The 27,189-nt window shown below is 37.9% G+C and overlaps 1 protein-coding gene across 12 annotated transcripts in view; it reads left to right on the forward strand.

The window, feature by feature from the left end:
• The window catches only part of Pum2 (pumilio RNA binding family member 2), an 89,021-nt gene that overhangs the window by 14,967 nt on the left and 46,865 nt on the right, over positions 1-27,189 (forward strand). For 11 of the 12 annotated variants that reach the window (XM_048353363.1, XM_048353364.1, XM_048353365.1 and 8 more), the window contains exons 2-5: positions 4,931-4,999; positions 15,443-15,551; positions 25,120-25,307; positions 25,784-25,953. In XM_048353363.1, the coding sequence (XP_048209320.1) occupies positions 4,949-4,999; positions 15,443-15,551; positions 25,120-25,307; positions 25,784-25,953 (518 nt within the window). In that variant the 5' untranslated portion in view covers positions 4,931-4,948. Of the gene's footprint in view, positions 1-4,930; positions 5,000-5,902; positions 6,028-15,442; positions 15,552-25,119; positions 25,308-25,783; positions 25,954-27,189 lie in introns of all 12 variants that reach the window. The other variant, XM_048353369.1, reaches the window with a different exon arrangement.

A 27,189-nucleotide genomic window follows, 5' to 3' on the forward strand; every position in this document is an offset into this window, starting at 1 on the left:
GTATGTGATTGAGTTTGTGCTCCTAGAAAAAGTAATAGTAGGGGGGCTGGGAATATGGCCTAGTGGCAAGAGTGCTTGCCTCTTATACATGAAGCCCTGGGTTCCATACCCGAGCACCACATATATAGAAAATGGCGAGAAGTGGTGCTATGGCTCAAGTGGCAGAGTGCTAGCCTTGAGCAAGAAGAAGCCAGGGACAGTGCTCAAGCCCTGAGTCCCAGGCCCAGGACTGGCAAAAAAAACCCAGTAATAATAGGGCTGGGAATATGGTATAGTGGTAAAGTGCTCACCTTGAAAAAGTCATAGTAGTAGAAACTTTGATACTTGCCTAAACTAGATTTAGGTTTTGTCATGTGGATGAGAAACAAGCATTCCCATATTAACTATTCATTGTCAAATTTGAAAAAAAAAAAAAAGATTTTTTTTCTTTTTGGTCCCTTGTAGGACTTGGACTCGCCCTGGGCACTGTCCCTAGGCTTTTTGCTCAAGGCTAGCAACCATTTTGAGCCTAGTTAATTGGAAGAGTCTCATGGACTTGCCTGCCTGGGCTGGCTTTGAACCATGATCCTCAGATCTCTGCCTCCTGAGTAGCCAGGATTACAGGTTTAAGGCACCAGCACCCAGCAAACAAGTTACTTTTTAAATTATTATTACTAAGTAATTATACAAAAGTGTTACAATTCCACAAGCAAGTTAATACGCTGAAAAAGATGTATTCTGGAGGACTTTATTAGTAGATACTACTCATGCTCAATGATTATGTAAAAGCTATTTAGGCACGTGGAATTATATACTCTGATAGTCAAACATTTCTCAGATGTTTATCCCTTTTGTATCTCTGATATTAAGTGCTGCATGACTGTATCTCAGTGTTTTGATTTTTTTCCTTAAAGAATATTTGCTGGGCGCTGGAGGCATATTAAAAATGCCTAGTGAAAGCTTACTGAATTGAATTAAGCTTACTGAAATGAAATAGGGATCTTTAAAAGCTATTCATCTTTACTACCAACTTACCAAGAGGGGTTAGAGGCATGGCCAGTGAGTAAAAACCTCTAGTACCAAGTTTTAAGTCCTGGTCTCCCATCTTAAAAAAGAAAGAAAAAAGAAAAGAACTAACCAAGTTACCAAGATAAAAGAGAATTTATTTACTACACAGATACCTATTATATAAATAAATATCAGTTCTCATTTTTTTCCCCTCATTTAAATAGTTCTTTGTGTATTCTGGAAAATAAGTCCTTTACTAGATGTAATATGTATTTTCCCCTAGGTTATGATACGTTCTCAGTTTTTTTTTGGTAGAGCATATTTCTGATTTTGATGAAGTCTTAAATATATATTAAAATTTTTCTTTCTGGTGTGTATGTGTGTACACGTGTACCTGGGACTTTCAGAGCCTAGGCTCTGTCCTTGAGCTGCTCATTTGCTCAAGGCTAGTGTTCTACTACTTGAGCCATAGCTCTACTTCTGTTTCTGTTGGTTTCTTTGTTGTTAGTGGTGGTAGGTTACTGGAGATAAGAGTCTCTAGGACTTTCCTGCTTGGGCTGGCTTCAAACCTTGTTGTTTCTTTTTGCTCAAGGGTAGCACTCTACTACTTGAACCACAGCACCACTTGTGGCCTTTTCTGTTTTTGTGGTGCGGAGGAATTGAACCCAGGGCTTGTGCATGCAAGCCAGGCACTCTACCGCTAAGCTATATTCCCAGCCCTGGCTTCAAACCTTGATCCTCAGATCTCAGCTTTCTGAGTAACTAGGATTATAGGGATGAGCCACCAGCACCTGGCTAAGTACTTTCTTTTACAGACTGCTTTCAACTTTTATTTAAAAACTCATGATAAAACACACTCAACTTTTCTCCTGTCATTTTATAGAAGTTGAATTTTTTTAGGTTTTATATATTTAGATATAGTTCCATTTTAAAGTTAATTTTTTTGTATAGTAAGCCTATAGTTGTGATTTATCTTTTGTTTTTGTTTGAGACAGGTTCTCATTAAGGCGCCCATGCTGCCCTGAAGCTGTCTATTTCTTGTTCTTACTTCAGCCTCTCAAATTCTGGGATTACAGGCATGCATCAACCAGGCCTAGCCCTTGAGTTAATTTATTATTATTATCATCATCATCATCATCATTATTACTATTATTTTGTGCCAGTACTGGGCTTGAATTCAAGGAACTGGTGCTCACTCTTGGCTTTTTGGTGGTTGATTGAATATGAAAGTCTAATAAGACTTTGCTGCTTGGCCAGCTTGGAACCAGAATCCTCAGATCTCAGCCTCCCCAGTAGTTAGGATTATAGGCTTGAGCCATTGACACCCAGCTATTGAGTTTATTTTTATATTAACATGTAAAGTATGTGTGTTGAGGTTATTTGTTGTACTCTTACTGGAGCTTGAATTTACAGCCTGGGCACTGTATGAGATAAGTGTCTCTTAGACTTTCCTGCCCTAGTTGGCTTCTAAGTGAGATCCTAGTATCTCAGAGTGGCTAGGATTATTGTGGTGAGCCACCACACCCAGCTTGTTTTTCTTACGGATATCTAATTGTCACTTCAACATTAGAATAGCACTATTTGGAATAGAACGAAGCTGGGGTATTTTTTTTGGGGGGGGGCGTTGTCTGTTTTGTTCTTTCACCATTCCTGGGGCTTGGACTCAGGGCCTGAGCACTGCCCCTGGCTTCATTTTGCTCAAGCACTCTGCCCCTTGAGCCACAGCACCACTTCTAGCCATTTTCTGAGGGCTTCATGTATAAGAGGCAAGCACTCTTGCCACTAGGCCATATCCTCAGCCCATGAAGCTGTTTTTTGTGGCTGACTTTTGAATAATTTTGCACCAGCCACTAGTTTTAAGTATTCTATTACCTAATTCTGGGTTCACAGCAAGTCTGTGTGGCAGCTGCTGCTGTTTTACTCACAGGAGAAAATTAAGCAAACAATTTTTATTGTTTATCCAGGCAGTGAACTACTATGTGTTATAGTTTAAACCCATTGTTGTCTCTTTATGAGTCACTTTAAGGATTTTTAGTTTTATCTTTCAGGAAGAATTAAAGTGGGAGTCATATGATCAGAGTGCAATTCAGAAAAATGACTACATTTGGAGATGAGATTGTATGATGTGAAGTAGGAAGAAAATTGTAGCGTTTTAGGTAAGAGGTGATAATATTCTAAACAATTAGACAGATAGAAAATGGATAGACAGTGTTGCATGATCATTTAGTGTTACATGGTAAATGAACTGATATTTGTAAAGAAGGAAAGAGAAAAATGGAAATTTTGTGGTATGTTCAGAAAATGGAAGGAGATAATTGGAAACTTGAAGGGCCCAGGTAGGAATGTGAAGAAGCCTAAGAAGAAACAACTAGAGAGCTCTATAAAAAGTAAAGAAAACACTAAGAACAGAGAACAGCTACAGGATGGGAGCACTACTTTCATTTGGAAAACACTATAAAGTTGTAGAGGGAGATAACTGACTGTAGAAAATAGTTCTTCCCAATTGAATTTGAAAGGTGGTTCCTGAACTCAGAGCCTGTGTACTCTTCCTGAGCTTTTTTGATGTTGTTGGTCCTGCGGCTAGAACGCAGGACCTGGACACTGGAGCCCTCTTTGTCCCTTGAGCCTCTTTGTGTTTAAGGCACTTGAGCCATAGCACCACTTATGGCTCTTTCTTTCTTTCTTTCTTTCTTTCTTTCTTTCTTTCTTTCTTTCTTTCTTTCTTTCTTTCGGGGGGGGCATATTAGAGATCTATTTATAGGGGAAATTCTCTTTTCCCCGTAAACTAATTTATTCTGATATCAAATAACATTGTTTTCTCTTGATAATCATCACTGCATCAAAACTTTGGCTTCTGGAGTGTAGGTGAGTGGTCTGTCAGCAGAGAGTAGTTTATTGGAGGACTTTCCTGCCCAGGCTAGCTTTGAATTGTGATCTTTGGATCTCGGCCTCCTTTACAGGCATTGAGCCAACAGGTGCCCAGACTGAGACTGTTCATGAACTTTTTTGCTCAAAGGTAGGCACTACCACATGCCCCAGCTCCACCTCAAGCTTTTTCATTCTTAATTGGAGATAAATGTCTCACAGACTTTCCTGCCTGGGTTGGTTTCAACCCATGATCCTCAGATCTCAGCCTCCTGAATAGCTAGAATTACAGGTGAGAACCAATGGTTCCTGGCTTTTTCTAGCATTCTCACTGCAGAAAGTAAAGGCCAATTCACTGAACCTATTGTCACATAAGAGATAGTGACTCAAACTGTTAGGAATGGGAAGAACTTTTTGTTTGATTTAGGGAAAAAAAATACTGGGAAAATTATTTTTGAGGAAAACCTCACTCTGAATACTATAACTGCTCTCACTATAATGTTGCATTTATTAACAAGTGGATTGTTAGGTGTTTACATGTGTATAAGGTTTACAGATAATGAAATGTTGAGAAAATTTGAAAACGCAAAGGAATAAGTTATATGAAAAAGTTTTTTAAAAGGAAGTAGAACATTAAAAGATGGTTCCAGGGCTGAGAATATGGCCTAGTGGCAAGAGTGCTTGCCTCCTACACATGAAGCTCTCGGTTCGATTCCCCAGCACCACATATATGGAAAACGGCCAGAAGGGGCACTGTGGCTCAGGTGGCAGAGTGCTAGCCTTGAGCGGGAAGAAGCCAGGGACAGTGCTCAGGCCCTGAGTCCAAGGCCCAGGACTGGACAAAAAAAGAAACAACCAAAAAACAAAAGATGGTTCTAGTTTAGTGTTTGGACTTGCTTTTCTGTTCACAAACTTTTGTGCCATGTGTTATTTTACAAGTTTTAATGTGTATTGCTCTTGTGTACTTTTAATTTGTGTACTTTATTCTCTGTTTTCATAGAGAAATCTGTTCCTGCCTATCTCAGATCTTGTACTCTTTATTTAAGATTTTCTAATTTTTGTTTTTGTTATTCAACAGGTTTGATCTGTGGATGAAATGAATCATGATTTTCAAGCTCTTGCATTAGAATCTCGGGGAATGGGAGAGGTAAATATTTGCCAGCACTAAAAACTTATACCTCACATAATTTGACCCTCTCAAATTTATTTTTAACTTATAAATCTTTTTGAAAATAGTGGTTATCTCGTTCAATCATATGGATTATTTTGAAGTCTCAAATTATATAAGTATAGTTGTGGTTTTTGACTCTTCTTTTTTTAACCCTGTAAGGTTTAGTGTGTTGTTTGTATCTAGGTGATTTGACTTGGCTTGATAATGTCTTCTGACTTGATGTTGAGCCATATATAATTAGCTTTTTCCAGAAGATAATCCTTAGCCTTGTTCTGCCATTTGGTGTATGTATGCTACACTTGGTTGTTCACTAGTCTCCCTCAAATCTCTATTGTTTATCCGAAGTTATTTGCTTCATTAGCTTCGGATCCTCTACAAAGGTTTATTGAAAAGACTTATCTATTGTCCCATTGCTGTCTGCAGTAGAATTTCCATCTGACTTCTCCTTTAGTTTCTTTATGCATACCTTTATATTACTTGCTACAGTTTGTTTTATATTTGTCTCACCCATAAGTCACTAGCTTTGAATGCCTCACATAATAGGCACTACACATTTTTTAATAAATTTTGTCATTCCTATTAATCTGTGGCTTTCTTTGGGACATATAATTTAGTCTCACCATTACATATTTTAAGACGTCTGCCATATCATTAATGAATTTTTCGAGAACTTGAATTATGAAAACTCTAGTGGTCATACCTTTATTTTGTCATGTTCCATACCTGCACATAGGTATGTGAAAGGTGGACTTTGATAATAGAAAATAACAGTAAACAAACCTAAGATGGATAATTAATTGCTTGCTCCTGGAGATTATTTTACTTTGGTAGATTAGAGACCTTCGTGAGACTCACTCCATCCAATGCTGTGCTCTTCAGATGCAGAAAAAGAGTCCAGTCACTCCTTTGAGCCACAAGAGGGCACCTTGCAGCTAGCTAACCCTCCCCTTCTTCAGAACAGCGTTGTCCAAAGAGTTTGTCATTTTCAGAGGACTGATTTAAGGGTGAGTTAAGGTGATTAAGATTAAAAGTATTGCCAAAATGAACTTCGTAGTCCAGTATACAAGGTATAATTCTGGGCCCTAAAAAAAGAATTTGAGAGAAGGAATATAATTTTTTATTTTAAAAAACTGTGCCCTCACTGCAGGGCAGTGGCTGCTTAGACATTATTTATACTATGGGAAACTAATCCCATAATGGCATTTGAAAAGACTTTCATTCTTTCCCAGCCACTTATTTTCTTTGGTCTTTAGATAGCAGAATAAGGTATTTTAGAGTCAGATTTAGAAGCCACATTTGATGGTGAATTCTGTTCCATCCTAGACTACATAATGAGTTTCAGGCCAGTCTTGACAACATAGGGAGATGTTATTACATCATGGGAGGTGGGGAGGGGGAAGAACAGGTTGAACTGTTTTTAGCATTCTAGTCTGTGACAGTCTTGAGTTTGTTTTGATCTCCCCCTGTGGTAACAGGGATAGAACTCAGGGTGTCATTCTTGTTAGTCTGTCACAGTAAGGCTGAGCCAGGCCTCCTGTCCTGAACTTGATTCTTTTAATAGCAAGTAGAATCACAGTCTTAACTAGATTTCCTGTTGTTCACTTACCAGATATAAATTGTATGTTTATTTACAAATACTCCTTATTCTCTTTCTAAATAATAAATGACAAATCTAAAACACAGCTTTGTAGTTTTAAAAAATGTCATGGTCAGAAGCAGTTGTTGAGTTAGTTATTTGGGGGTGGCAGTGTTTGAGTTAAGGTATTTGGGGATGGAAGGAGATTTTAGGGGAAGAGGAGCTGGGTTGATAAGTATATTAAATGAAATAAGATTAAATCCAGACTTTTAGCAGATGTTCCAGATGATTTTCATCTAGTAAAAATGTATTTTTAACTAAGCTGTTATTGCTAATTTTTTCAGATTATTAATTAATATTGTTACCTCTTAAGAGATAGCTAAGAAACCTACTCAGATTTCTGTCTCTGGGTTCTCCCACAAGCCTTTCTATCTTTCCTCATCTCACAGGCAGCAGGGAACCTTCTGGGATTTCCTTCTTTGCCTCTCTCTCTCTCACCAGTCTTCTCCTCCTTTCCTGACAGGTGAGGTGCTTTGTTTTTGTTTTATCCCAGAATTCATTCACTGGAATAGATTAAAAGCAGCCTTGAGTTTCTGGCTCTTCCTATAAATACTTGGTTGGTTTTTTTTATTTTTAGGGTTTTTTAAAGTTTATATTTTGGGTTTTTTTCCCCCTTCTAGAAAGTGCACAATCCTTTTGAAATGGATTGCCTTAGTTTTTATTTACTTTTGAAGATAAAGACAGGTAAAGTTTTGCTATCATGTATTGCATGTTATAAATCTAATGTAGGAATAAACATTGCATTTACATTTAAGACTCACTTAAGATGTATTTTTTAATAGATTGTGATGGCTTAATGAGCCATCATCAGAAGGATAGTCTCTTGGTTTTTCACCCCAAAACAGGAACAGATTTCTATTTATCCTTTTGTAAGTTTACTCTTTCTATTTTTCCCCTGGTAGTGTATTTTTTGTCCAAAGATCTACTAATTTTCATTATGCCTGCCACATGGCTAATTCATAACATAGATTTAGCTTTATTAATATGTGTAATGTTATTTGACTCAAGTATGTTGCACAGGCACGTGCTTCTTGCCAGGTTATTAGTGTGTACATAGTGGGGTTCTCATTTATTTGCAAAATAATGGGAAAACCCAATCCTTGGATTTTTGGGTTTTTTGGTCATTCGTTGGTGGTCTGGGCTCTGTCCCTGACCTTTTTTGCTCAAGGCTAACACTGTACCACTTCGAGCTGCAGCACCACTTCTGGTTTTATGGTGGTTAATTTAGAGATAAGAGTCTCACCAACTTTCCTCCGTGGGCAGGCTTTGAACCATGATCCTCAAATCTCAACCTCCTTGAGTAGCTAGGATTATGGGTGTGACGGGTCTGCTAGAATTTCTTTAGGGAACCCCAAAATTAACTTTTTTGGCGGGGGGTCCAGTCCTGGGGCCTGAACTCAGCGCCTGAGCACTGTTCCTGGCTTCTTTTGCTCAAGGCTAGCACTCTACTACTTGAGCCATAGTGCCACTTCTGGCTTTTTCTTTATATATGGTGCTGAGGAATCGAACCCAGGACTACATGCATGCTGGGCAAGCACTCTACCACTAGGCCACATTCCCCCCCAAAATTAACTTTTAAGTCAGCAAGTTAATGTTTTTGGAATAGTTTTAGAGCTTAGTATGATAAATCTCTTTCTGGGCAAACATTAACAAAATTTATGTCCCAAGATCCCAGATATTGTGGTGAAGTGAAAATATTGGGGGTTTTTGCTTAGTGTTATATGGCCTTGAATAAGGATAATTTATCAGTGTTTATAACCTTGAAAAAGATTAGTTTCTTCTAAAAAAAGAAGTAAAACTGACATGTTCTGTTCACATATAATCTCACAAAGGCTCTTTAATCTCAGCCGTTAGGTACAGCTGGAATGGAAATAAGCTATTTTAGACAGTGTTTCAGTAGCCGACTGTTATTTATCTACGTAATTCTTGTCTTGACAAAATTCTCTCTTAAGGGCTGGGGATATAGCCTAGTGGCAAGAGTGCCTGCCTCGGATACACGAGGCCCTAGGTTCGATTCCCCAGCACCACATATACAGAAAACGGCCAGAAGCGGCGCTGTGGCTCAAGTGGCAGAGTGCTAGCCTTGAGCGGGAAGAAGCCAGGGACAGTGCTCAGGCCCTGAGTTCAAGGCCCAGGACTGGCCAAAAAAAAAAAAAAAAAAATTCTCTCTTAAGGTTAACTATAATAAGGAGACTGTCATAGTATGTTCAGCTGTTACTAATTTTTCATTTAACCAGTGGTCTATCCACTACTGGCAATTTTTATACATACTGGTGAATTGCACTGACTGAAAACAACTATTTTTTGTGGTAGCTAAATGTTGAAAACAAAGCCCTTCAGATACAGGTTCAGATCCCTGTGATATCTGGGCAGTTAAACCTCTGCCTCTTGTTCCCCTAAGTAGAATGTGATTATATTAGGCAACTATACTTCCCAAGTTGGGTTTCATCATCTCCTGATAATACTCAAACTTGACTCAAGGCAAAAAAAAGAAGGCAAACACACAGCTATAGACAAAATCCTGGTAATGGATGATAGGATTCTTTTGAAATAATCAGTTTAAAATGTTGCCAGTTTTGTTAATTTATATATTTTTTTATTCCTTCTATATTCGCCAGTCCTAGGGCTTGAACTCAGGGCCTCAGCTCTGTCGTTGAGTCTCTCTGTGCTCAAGGCTAGTGCTCTACCACTTGAAGCACAGCGCCACTTCTGTCTTTTTCTATTTATATGGTACTGAGGAATCCAACCCAAGGCTTCATGCATGCTAGGCAAGCACTCTACCACTAAGCCACATTCCCAGCCTAATTTATATTTTATAATATTAAACCATTTATTCTTTGAGGCATAAAAGATTCCCAAAACATTTACTCATAAGTGCTAGATGATGTGTTGAGTGTAATGTCTTTTCATTCTAGTCTTAATTTATGGCAGGATTCTTACCTTTACACACGAGGAAGTGAGTTCAGAGAAGTTTATAACTGGTTAGAGGCCACACAGAAATAAATATAACAAATTTATAAAAATTCCTTTCATTTGCTACAGAAAAGTGTCTAGGAAATCATCATTCTTGGTTTCTAGGGAACTGCTTTGTGTTTTTGCTTTCTGCACAACATTTTTGTGTGTGTGTGTGTTAGTGCTAGGGTGTGAACTCAGAGCCTCTTCGGCTTTGTTGCTCATAGCTTGCACTCTTACCGCTTGAGCCACGCCTCTACCCTAAACCACATTCCCAGCCCCCTCAGTCCAGTTTTTTGCTGATTAATTGTACTTTGAGACAAGTCTTGAGGACATATAAATTGGCTTTATTTACTTTTGCGTTTTTGTAACCTGTTTTCCTCCCTTGTTTATAAGTAACCCTACATCCTCATTAGCCCAGGATAGTCTCAGTTAATATGTCTGTCATCGCATAATTATAAATACAATCTCTTTTTTTTTTTTTTTTGGCCAGTCCTGGGGCTTGGACTCAGGGCCTGAGCACTGTCCCTGGCTTCTTTTTGCTCAAGGCTAGCACTCTGCAACTTGAGCCACAGCGCCACTTCTGGCCATTTTCTGTATATGTGGTGCTGGGGAATCGAACCCAGGGCCTCATGTATACAAGACAAGCACTCTTGCCACTAGGCCATACCCCCAGCCCCTAAATACAATCTCTTAAAAGCTTCTCAGTTTGTATAATGAACTATATGATCACCTTAATTAATTTAAAAACATTATAATGTGGAATTTAGCTTTTAAATCCTTTTATACTTTTAGATTATGTTAATATTGCTGTTGGGGGAGTTTACATAGCAGTTTATAATTAGGAAAATCTGAGGCATAAATGCACTTCCTCTAAATTGAGCAGAAGTTTGATTTATTGGTTGTTGTTTTTTTTTTTTTTGCCAGTCCTGGGCCTTGGACTCAGGGACTGAGCACTATCCCTGGCTTCTTTCTGCTCAAGGCTAGCACTCTGCCACTTGAGCCACAGCGCCCCTTGTGGCCGTTTTCCGTATACATGGTGCTGGGGAATCGAACCTAGGGCTTCATGTATGGGAGGCAAGCTCTCTTGCCACTAGGCCATATCCCCAGCCCCTTGGTTGTTGTTTTTTTAACACATTGTGCTAGGATGCTACTGATTCCTTTGGAAATGGAGAGCGCAGGCCATACGTATTTCTGAAGAGAAGAACATTGTCCGCTCAAGCATATCTTGAGGATAGAAGGCCCTGTTAGTGAGAAATACTGATTATCTAAACCTTGGTTTAGAGCTTTTGTGAATTAGGGAGCTAATAGGAAGTGATATTGGTTAATATATAAGGGATTGGAACTAATGTGAAGTCATGCTAGGTAGTACATATTGAATGACACATACTGATACCGATGTCTTGCTTTGTGTTTTTTTTTTTTTTTTTTTTGGCCAGTCCTGGGCCTTGGACTCAGGGCCTGAGCACTATTCCCTGGCTTCCTTTTGCTTAAGGCTAGCACTCTGCCACTTGAGCCACAGCGCCACTTCTGGCCGTTTTCTGTATATGTGGTGCTGGGGAATCGAACCCAGGGCCTCATGTATACGAGGCAAGCTCTCTTGCCACTAGGCCATATCCCCAGCCCCTCTTGCTTTGTTTTCTATAATGTTATCCTTATTTCTATTATGGTAAATAAGCCCCCAGGGGAAAATCTCTTTGTTTTTTTTCTGTTGCAATCAATTCATTGTATGTTATAAATATGGTCTTCAAGAAACATTGGAGTCACACGATAGACACACAAATAAAGAATTGTCCCAACAAGGCAAAATTCACTTCTACAGAAGAGTACATCACCAGTCAAAAACTTAGCAAGTAAGCACATAGAGCAAGCAGGCTGCTCCCTTACTCATCCTTAATGCAACAGACTCTGCCCCTTTGCTATGAGTGATTGAAATCAAATTCACAGTCTGTTTGTGATTGGCTAGTTTAAATAGGGTAAAATGTACTTGCATGAGGTGACTTTGAAATAAGATAAGTGCCGTAGTAATTTCATATACCCACACCCTCTGCTGCTTCTTAACCTGTCTATGGTTTGTTTTCTGTGGTATGTTTCATCTTGGAAAAACCAGTTAAGATAAAACCTTATATTTCAAAAATCCTTTCTTATTTCAAAGCAGTTTTCCTCTTTCACTTTCTGGCCAAAGCAGGAACTTTTAAGCAACACACTTCGATAGAAAAGACAGTTTTTCTCATATATATAAGCTTTTAAAAATGTTAACAACTCTCGTTTTTCTGAATTGTCTTTTATTCATTTTTATCTGCTCTTAGTCACAGGGTAGTACAAGTATTTAATCACTAAATTGTTACAGAAAGTAATTTCTAGAATATTGCCAAAGGCCTTTGGCAGAGTGTTAATTTTTTTTTTTTTTTTTGCCAGTCCTGGGCCTTGGACTCAGGGCCTGAGCACTGTCCCTGGCTTCTTTTTGCTCAAGGCTAGCACTCTGCCACTCGAGTCACAGCGCCACTTCTGGCCATTTTCTGTATATGTGGTGCTGGGGAATCGAACCCAGGGCTTCAAGTATACGAGGCAAGCGCTCTTGCCACTAGGCCATATCCCCAGCCCCGCAGAGTGTTAATTTTGACTACTAAAATCTTTCCTCTTCATGATAACTTACTGTATTTATAAATTGAAGAAATACTTTCAGTACATTGGCAAAGAAAAGAAAGAAAGAAAGAAAGAAAGAAAAGTGGGGGAGGAGTGCTTGACCAGGTTTTCTTATTCTGTAACCATGGCTCAAGTGGCAGAGCACTTGCTTGGCAAGTAGGAAGAAGCCTTCAGTTCAAATCCCAGTATGGTGGGGGCGGGGAGTTAAAATGACTCAGATCCTCTCTATCCCAATACAGAATTTGTGATTTAAAGCAGTGATAAATGAAGTCACTCACTGAGCTTTACTACCAAAGACTTTGAAGTAGTCTACTTACAGAGGTCCTATTATTTCTCCTACCTCATTAGATAAGTACCCCTAGCCATTTCTTTGCATGTGATTATGCTGTTATTTATTGTCACATTACTTTAGCTTCCTTATTTGTTACTCTCTTTAATATTGATATATTTTTCTTCATGAAGTATGTCTCAAAGCATTTCTTTAAGGAATGACTTTTATCTGAAGTCCCTTATTTATGCAGTATTCTGAGGCATTAACTTGAGATATTTACTGTGTGTTAATATTTAATTTATCAAGGGGCTGGGAATATGGCCTAGTGATAAGAGTGCTTGCCTCATATATATGAAGCCCTAGGTTCTATTCCTCAGCATTTAATATTATTATTGTCTGCCTTATATTTTGTTCAGGGTTTACATGAGTCTTCTATTGTAAAGGTTTAAAAATTGAAAGAATGGAAGTTGTTGAATCTTGGTTATAGTTATTATTTAAAATATCTATGCTTTATAAATACAAATCATGTTATAGCCCAGGAAAAACCTAACCTGTAAAACTTTTCTTTAAAAAAATATCTCTTTACAATTATAGATGCGTATTTAGTAAAAGATCTTAAATTGGGAATCTATTTGCCCAAATTAAAAACTTCCTCCCTCTTCTATTCTTCCTTTCAAAAATATTTCTTTTTTTTTTTTCTGTAACATTGCCACTTATCTCATCCCTAACCTTTTTTTGTCAGTAACACTATTATTATTAGAGTTATGTTGAGGTTCCATTATCTCTAAAAATGCTGCTCAAATCCATTCTTTTCTCAGTTCTACCAATACACTCTTTGAGTTCATCATGTCTTATTCTTTTTTTTTTTTTTTTTTTTTTGCTTTCTAGACTGATCTCTTTACCTCTTTGGTTTTATTATTGCAGTTTGTTTTCTGACACATAATGTCACCTTTGTACCTTTTTTGTTTTGTTTTGTTTTGCTTCTTGGTACTAGGGTTTGAATTCAGGGCCTCATAATCAGCTTGCTTTCTTACAGCTAGCTAGTACTTTCTCATTTGAGCCATACCTGGAAGTTTTTTTGTTGTTCTTCTGCTGGTATCAGGGTTTACACTCAGGCTTTCTTGCTGGTACTCTTTCAGCTGGTACTCTTATCACTTAAGCCATGTCTCCAGTTCAGAATTTTGCTTCCCTGACTGGCTTTGAACCAGGATCCTCCAGTCTCAGCCTCTTCAGTAGCTAGGATCATAGGCATGAGTCACAGGCATCCAGCTTGTACCTATCTTAATTCCCTGCTGACTTCAGTAAAATACCAGTTCTTCCAACATATTTTAAAGGTCCTTATAATAGTTGGTCCTGATTAGTTTTACCAGCATCAAATTTGGCCTTTGCACATGTTTCATTATGAATATACCCTGCTGTATACACTGTATTTTCTTAAGTTGGTCTGTATTCATGCTTTATGACTTTTTCATCTTGCATTCTCACTTTTAATCTCTTCTCCTAAATACTATATTTCTCAAAGCCCAATTCAGGTGTTATTAAGCTACATTTTATCATAGACTGTAAATTTCTGAATTCTCCAAAGATGAGGTCACCATGAATTTAAGGAAGCAAACACAGGTAGTTTGGTTTGATGAGTATAGCAATCAAGGTATACACAGGTTTAATTATGAACACTGCTGACTGGGCACCCAATTATGGGTGAGATTGGTAAGTGTTATGAATGCCTATTTAAAATACCAACTGAGTGTCTCAGAAACAAGTCTTCTCAAACATACATATCCCAAGTAGGCTTCCTCTGAGTGTCAGGAATATTAGGGGAGAAGCCTTAATGATTAATATTTTAAAAAATAGTAATTGTCCAAGTGAATGTTTTGAACAGTGATTAAATGGTCAGTAGTCTTTATATGCTGTGCATATCTCCGTGTAGGCTAGAGCATGGAGCCTTCAGATTATTCTTTCAAACATATTTGTAGCTTCTGTTTTTCTTTTCTGTTTTTTTCTACATAGCTTTATGATTTGGGATTGACTGTTTGATAAAATTCAGAATCACTTAAGACTTGTAATGTTTACTTGCATTGAATAATTAAAAGAAAAAAGAAAAAAATTCTATTTTGGAAGGTACATAAAGAAGTGATTGTTAAAGAAGTTATTGGAAGTGAAAAGAAAAAAGTAATTGTTTCTATTTAAAAATTTAGTAAGCCTGCCGGGCGCCAGTGTCTCATGCCTGTAATCCTAGCTACTCAGGAGGCTGAGATCTGAGGATCACAGTTAAAGCCAGCCCAGGCAGGAAAGTCTTGAGATTCATATCTCCAATTAACCACCAGAAAACTGGAAGTGGTACTGTGGCTCAAAGTGGTAGAGCAGTAGCCTTGAGCTGAAGAGCTCAGGGACAGTGCCCAAGTCCAGAGTTCAAGCCCTATGACCGACCCCCCCAAAAAATTTATGAACCTTGTGAAGGGCTGGGAATGTGGCTTAGTGGTTGAGTGCTTGCCTAGCATGCATGAAGCCCTGGGTTCAATTCCTCGATACCACATGAGCAGAAAAGGCCAGGAATGGAGCTGTGACTCAAGTGCTAGAGTGCTAGCCTCTAGCAAAAAGAAGTCAGGGACAGTGCTCAGGCCCTGAGTTCAAGCTCCAGGACTGGCAAAAACCCGAACTATTTTATAAAGCACATAAGAAAATATTTAAATGGTAGAACTTCAGAGGGGAACATTGATTTATATTTAGATCTATATTAGACCCTGTGCGTCAACATACAGGGAATTACTTTACTGTTAATGAGACAGCTTAGAAAATAGATTATTGTGAGTTTTGATTAGCATAAAAAACTATGACATGTTTGCTGTTCCTTAAATATTAAACCTTTGTATTTAATATAAAGCTTAAAATGTAAATTTTTTTCCCTCAATAGCTTTTGCCTACCAAAAAGTTTTGGGAACCTGATGATTCAACAAAAGATGGACAAAAAAGCATATTTCTTGGGGATGATGAATGGAGAGAGACTGCATGGGGAACTTCTCGTAAGTCATTGGTGTTTGTGTGAGAATTATGAATGGACTCAATCTTTTTTAAAATGCATTCTATCCCAGACATCTTGGAGAGAAAATTTGTGATATCTTTACTAAGGATTTTGTGTGTCATTATAAATCACATTTGCTTAGTGTTTTTATGTGCGTGTATGTGTCTGTGTGTCTGTGTGTGTGTATATATATGTATTCTGGGGCTTTAACTCAGGGCCTCAAGCTTTTTCAAAAGCTTACGGCTGGCTTTGTACCATTTGGGTTAATTCTTCCTGATTCACTTTTTCTTAGAGCAGTTAACTCTTAGGATTTTTCCTCCTCCTGTTTTATTTTTAAATAGCTGTAAAAAGACAGTTCCATTTAAAATGTGCATTTATGTATGTGTAATGCTTTCAGCATCATCCCTTCCATCATTCTCCCTCGCTTCCCATCTATTCCATCCCCACCTGTCTCAAGTTTCTTAGTTCTGTTTTTATATATTTACATTGAGTATTGCCTGAATTGACTCACCATTTCTTTTTCCATTCATCTGTCTTCCTTCTTCTTTCTTCCTGGTACTCATATTTCTAAACTCTTGTTAATTGTAGTAAGGGGTTACACAATGGAATCGACTAATTGTGCCAGACTAGTCAGCTTGATAGTGTGTATATGCCTGTGTAGCTGCATTTTAAGTCTGACATTCTCATATATAAAATGTGCTCTTGTCTTTTATTTGTTTTGTTTTTGTTGCCAGTCCTGGGGCGTGGACTCAGGGCCTGAGCACTGTCCCTGGCTTCTTTTTGCTCAAGGCTAGCACTCTACCATTTGAGCCACAGCACCACTTCTGGCTTTTTATCTATATATGTGGTGCTGAGGAATCGAACCCAGGGCTTCATGTATACGAGGTGAGCATTTTACCACTAGGCCATCTTCCCCAGCCCTGCTCTTGTCTTTTGGATAAATGCTCTCAAGAGTGGAGCTATTTTTTTAGTTTTCTTTTGGATCTCCATATTTCTTCAGTGGTCACACTACATTTCTACCAACAATGTATCTGAATTCTCCTTTCCTGCATCTTGCCAACATTTCTTACCTGTCTTTTTTGGGGGGGTACAGCCCTGACCTCAGGGCCTAGGCACTATCCCTGAGCTGCTTTTGCTCAAGGCTGGCACCCTGTTGCTTTACCACTTGAGCCCTAGCACCACTTCTAGTCTTTTCCTGTTTATGTGGTACCGAGGAATCAAACCCAGGGCTTCATGTGTGCTAGGCAAGCACTCTAGCACTAACCCACATTCCCAGTCCTTAACTGTCTTCTTGATGATACTCATTCTTTTTTATTTGAACTGGTACTAAGGTTTGAGCTCTGGGGCTTGCGTTGCTTGCTCACATCTGGATATCTGGTGCTCTGTCCCTTGTCCTATCTCCACATCGTGTTTTTTGCTTATTAGAAAGATAAGAATGTTGGATTTGTCTGCTCTGGCTGGCTTCAAACTGGAATCCTCAGATATCAGCCCCCAGAGTAGCTGGGAGTACAAGTGTAAGCTACTTATAATTAGAGTAATGGCTATTCTGATGGGACTGAGATGCAATCTCAACCTTTTGTTTGGAGAGGGGGTTGTTTTTTTTTTTGTTTTTTTTTTTCCTTTTCAGCTGTGAGGCTTGAACTGAACTCAGGGCCTGGGCATTGTCCCTGAGCCTCTCTGTGCTCAAGACTAGTGCTCTACTAATTGAGCCACAGCTCCACTTCTAGTTTTTGGGTGGTTAATTGGAGACAAGAGTCTCACTGGGACTTTCTTCCTAGGCTGGCTTCGAACCACAATCCTCAGATCTTAGCCTCCTGGGTAGCTAGGTTTACCAGGTGTGAGCCATTGGTACCTGGTGAATCTCAGAGTTTTGATATGCATTTCCTTTATGCTGAGAGATATTGAATATTTATGTGTTTTTGGTCATTTGAACTTCTGAGAAGTATCTGTTTAATTCTTTTGCCCCCTAATTAATTAGATTATTGGTTCTTTTTTTTTTTTTTTTTGGCCAGTCCTGGGCCTTGGGACTCAGGGCCTGAGCACTGTCCCTGGCTTCTTCCCGCTCAAGGCTAGCACTCCGCCACTTGAGCCACAGCGCCGCTTCTGGCCGTTTTCTGTATACGTGGTGCTGGGGAATCGAACCTAGGGCCTCGTGTATCCGAGGCAGGCACTCTTGCCACTAGGCTATATCCCCAGCCCAGATTATTGGTTCTTGGAGACTATTTTTTAAAGCTCCCTCTGTATTCTCCATTCCATTCATGGGCCATTTTTTCAGCTCAGTGACTATATCCTTTGCTGTGGAGAAGTTTGATGCAGTCTCATATATCAATCCTTCTATTTGCTGAACTGCTGGAGCTCTATTCATGAAGTTCCTGTTTATGCCAGTCAATTCTATTTTCCTGTCTGTTTCCTGTAGTTGTTTTAAGGTTTAAGGTCATAGATCTTTGATGTACTCTGAAATGATTCTAGTTCAGGATAAAAGAGATGCCCAGTTTTAGTTTGTGTTTCAGCATGTGGATTATCAGGCTTTCCCAATACCATTTGTTGAAGATGCTATATTTTTCCCCCCAACACACACACACACACACACACACACACACACACACACACACACACACGGCTTCTTTATCAAAAATCGATAGGTGAATTCATGTGATTTCATTTCTAGGTCTTCTGTTCCTTTGGTCTTAAAGTCTGTTTTGTGCCACTATCAAGCTGTTTTTTTTTGTTTTATTTTCCTTTTTTTTTTTTGGCCAGCCCTGGGGCTTGAACTCAGAGCCCGAGCACTGTCCCTGGCTTCTTTTTGCTCAAGGCTAGCACTCTTATCATTTGAGCCTCAGTGCCACTTCCAGCCTTTTCTGTTTATGTGGTACTGAGGAATCGAACCCAGGGCTTCATGCATGCAAGGAAAGTACTCTAACACTAAGCCATATTCCCAGCCCAAGCTGTTTTGTTTTTAAGATTTCTTTTTTAAAAAAAGTTATTTTATTTTTATTTTTTGCCAGTCTTAAGGCTTGAACTCAGGGCTAGGTACTGTCCCTGAGCTTCTTTTTTCTTTTGCTCAAGGCCAGCGTTCTATCACTTGAGCTACAGCGGCACTTCTGGCTTTTTCTGTTTATGTGGTACTGAGGAATTGGACCCAGGGCTCCATTCATTCTAGGCAAGTACTCTATCACTAAGCCACTTTCCCAGCCTTAAGCTATTTTTGTCACTATGGCTTTGTTTTGAAATTTGAAAGTCTGGAATTGTGATACCCAAGCATTTCTTCTTTTTCTCAGGATTGCTTTGGCTATTCAGTTTTTCCATTTGGAATTGTGGAATTTTTAGATTGCTTTTTCTTTGTCAAAAAATAATGACTTTAGGATATTAGTGGGTATTGCACCCTTGGTGACCTATATACCTTAGCCAGTTTCATGGTACTAATCTGCCTGTCCATGAACATGGGAGGTCTTCCCTCATTTTTGTCTTCAGTTAACTCTGAATTCTATAATTTTCATTATGAAGGTGCTTCACTTTTTTCATTGAGTCCATTGCTTGATTTTTGTGTTGCGTGAGTCCCGAAGTTCCTTTAATTCTTTTATATTTCTTTGATATTTTTTCCACGTATTTTCTTGTGCATTTTCTACTATATTCTGTTCTCAAGTCCAGAAATTGTCTTCCATATTGCATATACTACTGGAGAGGCTTTTTTTTGCCTTCAGTTTGATCATTTTCAAGATTCCTATTTCTTTTACTGAGGCCTTTTTTCATATCTTACATTGACTTCATTAATTTGTTTATCTGTCTTTGATCTCTTGTTTTTAGTTGTATTCTTTTGAGCTTATTTGGCTATTTGTAGTGATTTGGAACTCATTTGCTTTTTACTCTTTTTTTTTTCTTTTCTTTTCTTTTGCCAGTCCCGGGGCCCTGGGTTCTTTTTGCTCAAGGCTAGCACTCTACCTTTTGAGCCATAGAGCCACTTCTGGCCTTTTCTGTTTATGTGATGCTGAGGAATCGAACACGAATGCTAGGCAAGCACTCTGCCGCTAAGCCACATTCCCAGTCCTCATTTGCTTTTTAATTGTGTTTTCATTGAACTCCTTTATTTCACTGCTTTTATTTTGTTTGTGTAGGTTGCTTTTAGATGTCCTGTTTCATCTTATTGAACATTCTTAACAGTCCTTTGAGCTGAGCACTGGTGCCTCATGCTTGTAATCCTATTTATTCAGGAGGCTGAGATCAGAGGATTCCATTTCAAAGTCATCCCAGACAAAAAAGTTCTTGAGACCCTTATCTATAATATCATGCACAAAGCTGGAAGTTGATGTGTGGTTCAAGTGGTAGAGTGCCATCCTTGAGGATAAAAGCCAAATGATAGCGCATGGCCCTGAGTTGAAGCCCCAAAATAGCTACTTTAACAAAAAAAAAAAGCTTTTTGAGCTTAGTATATTTTTCTCTTTGCTGTCATTCTGGTTCTTTGTTGTGTAATTACTATTTTCCAGAAGTGTAGTAGTTTTCTGTTTGCTTGTATTTTTTATACTTATGTGTTGGGCTTACTCATTTGAGGACCCTTTGTGGATTAGCTTTCAGTTGCCTGAAGTCTTCTGTTTTCATACTAGACTTGGTGTTACAGGTGGGTTGATGAGCCTTTTTCTGTTTGTATTTTCCAATCATGGGGCTTGAACTCAGGTCCTGGGCACTGTCCCTGAGATTCTTTTGCTCAGTCAAGACTAGCACTCTACAACTTGAACCACAGCACCACTTGCATCTCTTTTTTATGTGGTAGTGAGGAATCAAACCCAGAGCTTCATGCGTGCTAGGCAAGCATTCTACTGCTTAGCTACATTCCCGGCCGATGAGCCATTTTATCTCAGTGGTATGGGGAATATCTCAGCTCTCACACTTTCTATTTGCATGCAGTAGGATACCATTGGCAGTTATATCTGCCTTAGCACAGCCAATGCTACATATACTGTGAACTAGGTTTTTATATAATAGTATTCACTGTCATTAGAACAAAGCTATTCTGAGTAGAGAGGGTGAGGGAAGAGATAAAGAAGATGGTGAAAAGGGAAATGGGATGTAAGGAGTGCAGGTACGTACTATTCTAGCTGTATGTTTATAGTTGAGTTATGAGGAGAAGTAGTGATGTCAAGAGTTGCATATGAGTAGAAAAGGTAAAGAATTCTAGGATCAGGAAAGGGGAGGTCAAGGGGGGGAAAGGAAGTAGGTTACTAGTGAGAGCAGTGAGAGAAATTAAAAACAAAAAACAGAAGTCAATCAGACAAACTAAATATGGAGAAAAGTCCCAATGCAGCCAGTTTTCTGGTCCTTTGTGAGGATTATAGGAGTTGGCTGGGCTTCCTCTTCTAAGTGATCTGCATTCTAATTTCAGATCCCATTCTGGTATCTTGTGAACAAATTCAATCCCTCTAGTAAGAGAGAAAGTACAATGTGTTTTTCTTGAGACCTACCCTTCACTTTGCTCAGGTTGTGTTATGTTCCCTGACAGCACCCCAGGATAAGGTAAAGTACATGAAGTCTCTAAAGCTGCTGTTTATGGGTGGAGCAAACAGTCCTGTGATTTTTGTTTCCTGTCTGCCCCAGATCACCAGGGATGTACCCAGTTACCTATGCTTCTTAGGAATATTCATCTGGCCTTTTGCTATTACTCAAATCTCTGGTCTTTACCACTCAGGCCCATAGAGTCAGTACATACTTGTGTCCTGCATTTAGGGCTTGGGATCTTGTGGTGTCCCACTTCTGTTTGAGTGAAGTTGTTTGTTGCCCCTTTTAAAAAATTTAAGCTTCAGTTTTTGCTTTTAATTTCCACTATATTGTCTGCTTATACCTTGCTTGGCATCTTCACCAAAGCTGACTTTCTGTTACTTCAGCGCTGTACCTCCTGTTGGTCTGAGGAGATATTTGAAAGGTGGCTGTCAACAACACCAATTTTCCTGATTTTCTTGAACTTTTTTCAAATTAACTCTTAATTATAAAATTCTGAATTTCCACTTAGAGAACATATTGACCTTAACCATGGGAACTTTCCATCTTAAGTTGTGTTAGATGACAGTTGTCATGATCTGATTGCATCTCAGTCAAGCTTTATTAGACAGCCATAACCAGAAAGTAAACTGTCTTGATGATACCTCTTAGAAAGAGTAGATTTGAATGAATATCCATATATGAGGTGAGCACTTTACCACTAGGCCATATTCCCAGCCCCTGAATATCCCTGAATATATATGTGTACACACACACACACACACACACACACATATACACAACATAATTTCCACTTACTGGAGAGAAACTTAGGAACTCATGTATAAGGAAATAGATTGGTAGGTGTCACTTTCCTTTAGTAAATTTAAAAAGGGTCTTTAATGTCCATTTTCTTTATGGGGAGCAGAATATGTTTTGGTTTTCCATTTCTCCCTACTTTATTCTGTTAAACTGAAATAAATCCTTGTTAAAACTTATACCTTGTGAGATTCTCATTGTTAAACTTCTTGAAATACTTTACCGTAAAAGCTTGTTCAAGGGCTGTATGGTTTTGTTTGAAAACTGAGAAGCTGAGAGAATCTCTCATTGTTCATCATGACAGATTGGCAAGCCTGAGCTACCCTTTTCTAAGGTGTTTACAAACAAACTCATGGATAATATCTCTAGAAAAGTGTATACCCTCTAACAAAATAACCTGAGAAGCATTCTAGGACATTACAGAGCAGGAAAAACTAAACATTAAAACAAAATGGAGCAAGCTGGACACTGGTGGCTCACGCCTGTAATCCTAGCTACTCAGGAGGCTGAGATCTGAAGATCCTGGTAGAGAGCTAGCCTTGATCAAAAGAGCAGGGACCGGGCCCTGAGTTCAAGCCCCACAACCAACAAGAAAAAGAGGGCTATACATTTCTTTATAGGTTTTTAATTTTTTTTTATTATAAATGTGATGTATACAAGGGTTGCAATTACATAAGACAGGTCAAGAATACTTTCTTTTCTTTTTTCTTTTTTCTTTGCCAGTCATGGGGCTTGAACTCAGGGCCTTCCCTGAGCTTCTTTTTCTCAAGGCTAACACTCTACCACTTGAGCCACAGAGCCACTTCCAGCCTTTTCTGTTTATATGGTACTGAGGAATTAAACCCAGGACTTCATGCATGCTAGGCAAGTACTCTGCCACTAAGCCACATTCCCAGTCCCAAGAATACATTTCTGTTTGGATAGTGTCATCCCTTCCCTCTTTATCTCTCAGTTTGTCCTTCCTATCCCCACCATTAGTTGTATAATTCATTTTCAACATAGTGTCTAGTTAGTACCACTGCCATATTTACCCTATGTTTCTCCATTTTTCTGCCTCCTATATAGTTTTAAAATTTGTAATTGTTACACTAAAATATTTGGCATAGAGCTTGAATCTAAATGTTAGGAACTGGTAGAGCATTTTGGTGATCTCCCTTCCACCACCTTGGTTAAAATAGATCATAAGCTTTGTTTGGTTTTGTTTTTGTTGCCAATATTGGGGTTTGAACTCAGGGCCTGAACGATAGATAGATAGATAGATAGATAGATAGATAGATAGATAGATAGATAGATAGATAGATAGATAGATAGATAGATATGATAGACCTATCTATCTATATAGCTAACATGGGATTTTTTTTTAAGATTATTTTCAAGATCTGTAATCAGTTCTATATTTTTTGTTGTTTTTTTTTTTGCCAGTCCTAGGAGTTGGACTCAGGGCCTGAGAACTTTTTCTGGCTTCTTTTTGCTCAAGGCTAGCACTCTACCACTTGAACCATAGCACCCACTTATGGGTTTTTCGGTGCTTCTGGTGCTGAGGAATCGAACCCAGGGCTTCAAGCATACTAGGCGAGCATTCTATCTCTATGTCACATTCCCAACCCCGTAATCAGTTCTAGTATAATTTCTTCTCTCAACTTTGTTCTATAAACTTTAGTTCTATGACAAGGGATTAGTGTTTCTTCAGAGACATTAGGTAATTAAAAACAAATTTGTTTATTAATGCTAACCATCATAAAATACAATAAGACATTTCTTCTAAAGGAATTGTAACAAAGTTGTCTCACTTCAACTCTTTAGCTATTGTATTCAGCTTGCATGTCATTTCCTTTGGTATCCACTGAATACTGAAGAATTAATGCCCATCTTTTCTGTTCTTAGTGTTCTGGATTACTTTTGTTGAAGAACTTCTATTATGATTGCTTTTTTCCCTTCAGCCTTTATTTTTGAGAACAGAGACTGATGTTTGTTCTGGGGTTCCTAGTATGTAGCACAACACCTACCAGACAATGATAGTATGTTAATATTTAAACTGTGCACATGAAAGATTTAAGGAAATTAATGCTCTCACAGATTCAGGTACTGAAGAAGAAATGCTTTAATACGGTTCAACAAAACTAACGGTGATTTTCAGATTATTGCAGTTAATGAAGTAATGACTGGATGCTCTCCAACTGAGATATTTTAAGACAGTTTAAAGTCTACACTTTTAGTTTTATGTCTATTCCCAAATGAGTCACAGTCAACATCTTACTAGATACTTAAAAAAAAAATTTAGCCTGGAGCTGGTGGCTCACACCTGTAATCTTAGCTACTCAAGAGGCTGAGATCTGAGGATCCTGGTTCAAAGCAAGGGCAGGAAAGTCTCTGAGACTGTTACCTCCAACTTACCTCCATAAAACTGGAAGTTATGCTATGGCTCAAAGTAGTATTGTTCTAAGAGCCCCATGACCAACCAAATTAAGAAAAAAAAAAAGAATTTTCAACAGCAATTAGTTCACCGTTTCAGATGTGTTTTATTTATATTTTACTAGTTCAGATTTTACGTCTGTCTTAAAGTCATAAATATGTAGCAAAGAGAATACCAAATGAGCAATTTTGTTTTAAAATAACTAGAAACTAGTAGCATGATTGGAAAGGATTTAAAACACTATACATGATACCTTTTTCCACCAAGTGTTACTGACTTTTCAAAATAGATTCCTTTGTTTTTATAGTGCTATAACAATTTGTCCTTAAATTGTCCAGTATATAACCTCAGTACTGCCACTTGGAGGTAGGTTTTCTTGTTCGTTTGTTTGTTCTGGTCCTGGGGCTTGAACTCAGGAGGACCTAGGCTCTGTCCCCAAGATTATGTGCTCAAGGCTAGTAGTGCTCTACCACTTGGGCCCCAGCTTTACTTGTGGCTTTTTGGTGGTTAATTGGAGATTGAGTGTCACAGACTAAATTTGCCCAGGCTGGCTTCAAATCTCAATATTCAGACCTCAGACTCCTGAGTGGCTAAGGTTATAGGCTTGATCCACCATTCCCTGGCTTAGTTTTCAGGTTAATATGTCTACTTTTTGGTGTGACTGCTTGCATAGCCTTTTACTTATCACCAATGTGTTTTTCCATCTTGTATTTTCAAGAGAAAAGGAGTTGGCAATAAGTAAATTTTTTATTGGAATAATATTAAAAGTAAAATGAACTGCTTTTTCTTACTTTAGTATGTTAATTCGCAAAACTTCATATTGGTTAGCTTGAAAATACAAATATATAATTATATTCTATTTTTCAAACAGATCATTCAATGTCCCAGCCTATTATGGTACAGAGAAGATCCGGACAGGGTTTTCATGGAAACAGTGAAGTAAATGCAATTCTGTCTCCGCGATCAGAAAGTGGAGGCCTTGGTGTGAGCATGGTAGAATATGTATTAAGTTCTTCTCCTGCTGACAAATTGGATTCTCGATATAGGAAGGGAACTTTTGTAAGTATTTTAGATAAAGAAAGTTGTTTGTTTTTTTTATATAAAGAAAGTTTTGGTACTTTCATGTTTTGTTTTTAAATCAGCTTTACCTCCCTTCTAGAGCTGAGGGAAATTTTGTAGCTATTTACATTTTGATTTCTTCATATTTCTTACAGAATTAAAATCATGTACTTTTAATAGTTTATCTGGAAGTAATTCTGGATTAAATATTTTAACCAAGTTTGTGGTGTTACTGCTTTTCTAGCACCGCTATAGTTAAGGTTGCCTTAGCTCTTCTGTTATAAATCACTAGTTTATACTTATTTTTGTTTGGACTTTACTAAAATTGTGCTCAACTTTTTGCATTGACTAAATTAATATAAAAATTCAATACATTTATGGTTTACATGCATTATAGTGTAGTTTTTAGATCACCTTATGGTACTTTTTTTGTGTTCTATTAAGTATTCAGAATCAAACAGATTCTTTTTCCTCAGGGCAATAGAGATGCTGAAACAGATGGACCTGAGAAAGGAGATCAAAAGGGCAAGGCTTCTCCATTTGAGGAGGACCAAAACAGAGATCTTAAACAAGGAGATGATGATGATTCTAAAATAAATGGCAGAGGTTTGCCAAATGGAATGGATGCCGATTGCAAAGATTTTAAGTAAGACTTTAACTTTCTCAAGAAGAACAGCACTATCACAACTAGTTAATGTGACTGATTTAGACATTTTTTCAATATAGGTTTACTTTATTTTCGTTTTACTTTTGTGTTGGTCTGGCTACGTATTTTCCTAATGAAAATGAATGGTTATGAGCCATAAAACTAAAATAGTACATTTTGTTGAAGGAATACTGTTAAAAGCTGCTATTTTCAGCTTATATGGTTGTCTAAATTTGAACTTTTTCCTCTGCTAATATTGAGTGAGTTTAAAGGCTTAATCTGTGGTTGGTGTTTTTCCCCTCCACTTGGGATTAATGTTTGTGTTCTTTTTAGTGGGATTTTTCTCTTCTAGCTCTATGCTTCCTCCTTTCTTTGCTACCCCACTTAATTTTTAATCTTAGAAATGAGAAAGATCGGTGATTTTCCTGCAATATGTTTGTGTTAATATTGATATTGTTCTTCAAATAGCAAGTTTTCTAGCCTTTAGTCTTAGATTAGGCAGTAACTATGTATATATCAGGGAGTGTTTGCTTCATATTGATTCCTGCACTTCACACTTTAATAGTTAGCTGCTTTGGAGCCTTTACCTGAAAATGAGTGGTTAATTCTTAGATCTGTGAATTGTAGATAAGAGTGCAGTACACAATGAGTCATGTATTATTAAACTTACTGCCTTTAATTACTAAAACAGTATACAATGCCTTGAAAAAAACAATGCCATTTCCATCTGTTCTGAGTGCAAAAAGGCATCCAAAACCAGTAAACCTCTTTTGACAAGAAGTAAATTTAATGCTATTTGGTTTATTTTAGACTTTTCCTGATTTTTTTTCTGCTTTTATTAACCTAAGTTTGAGTAAAGGCCATGCATTTAAAACTCAGTTGACTGTAAACCTTTCCTATTGTATATTTATAATTGAAGTGTTAATACACCATTAACTATAGCAAGGAAATAGCACCACTGATAACACTTTTCTTATGTGTTTTGATAGATTGTATGAAAGGTTATATGACTTCTACCCTTAAAATATTAATATGAACTTTATTCTAATTATATACCTTTAAGTTTTTGATATGTATTTAGAAATTGTTAAACATAACTGTTACTATTTGACTGTAACAGTATTTTGGAAAAACTGACCACATTTTCACTGTCAGCATAGCATAAATATATTTGTTAACTGATATACTCTTTATATAGATTGCTGGAATAGAACTGAAGTAAAGAACTATAAACAA

This window comes from Perognathus longimembris, chromosome 8, assembly GCF_023159225.1.
Source record: "Perognathus longimembris pacificus isolate PPM17 chromosome 8, ASM2315922v1, whole genome shotgun sequence".
NCBI classification, from domain to species: Eukaryota; Metazoa; Chordata; class Mammalia; order Rodentia; family Heteromyidae; genus Perognathus; species Perognathus longimembris.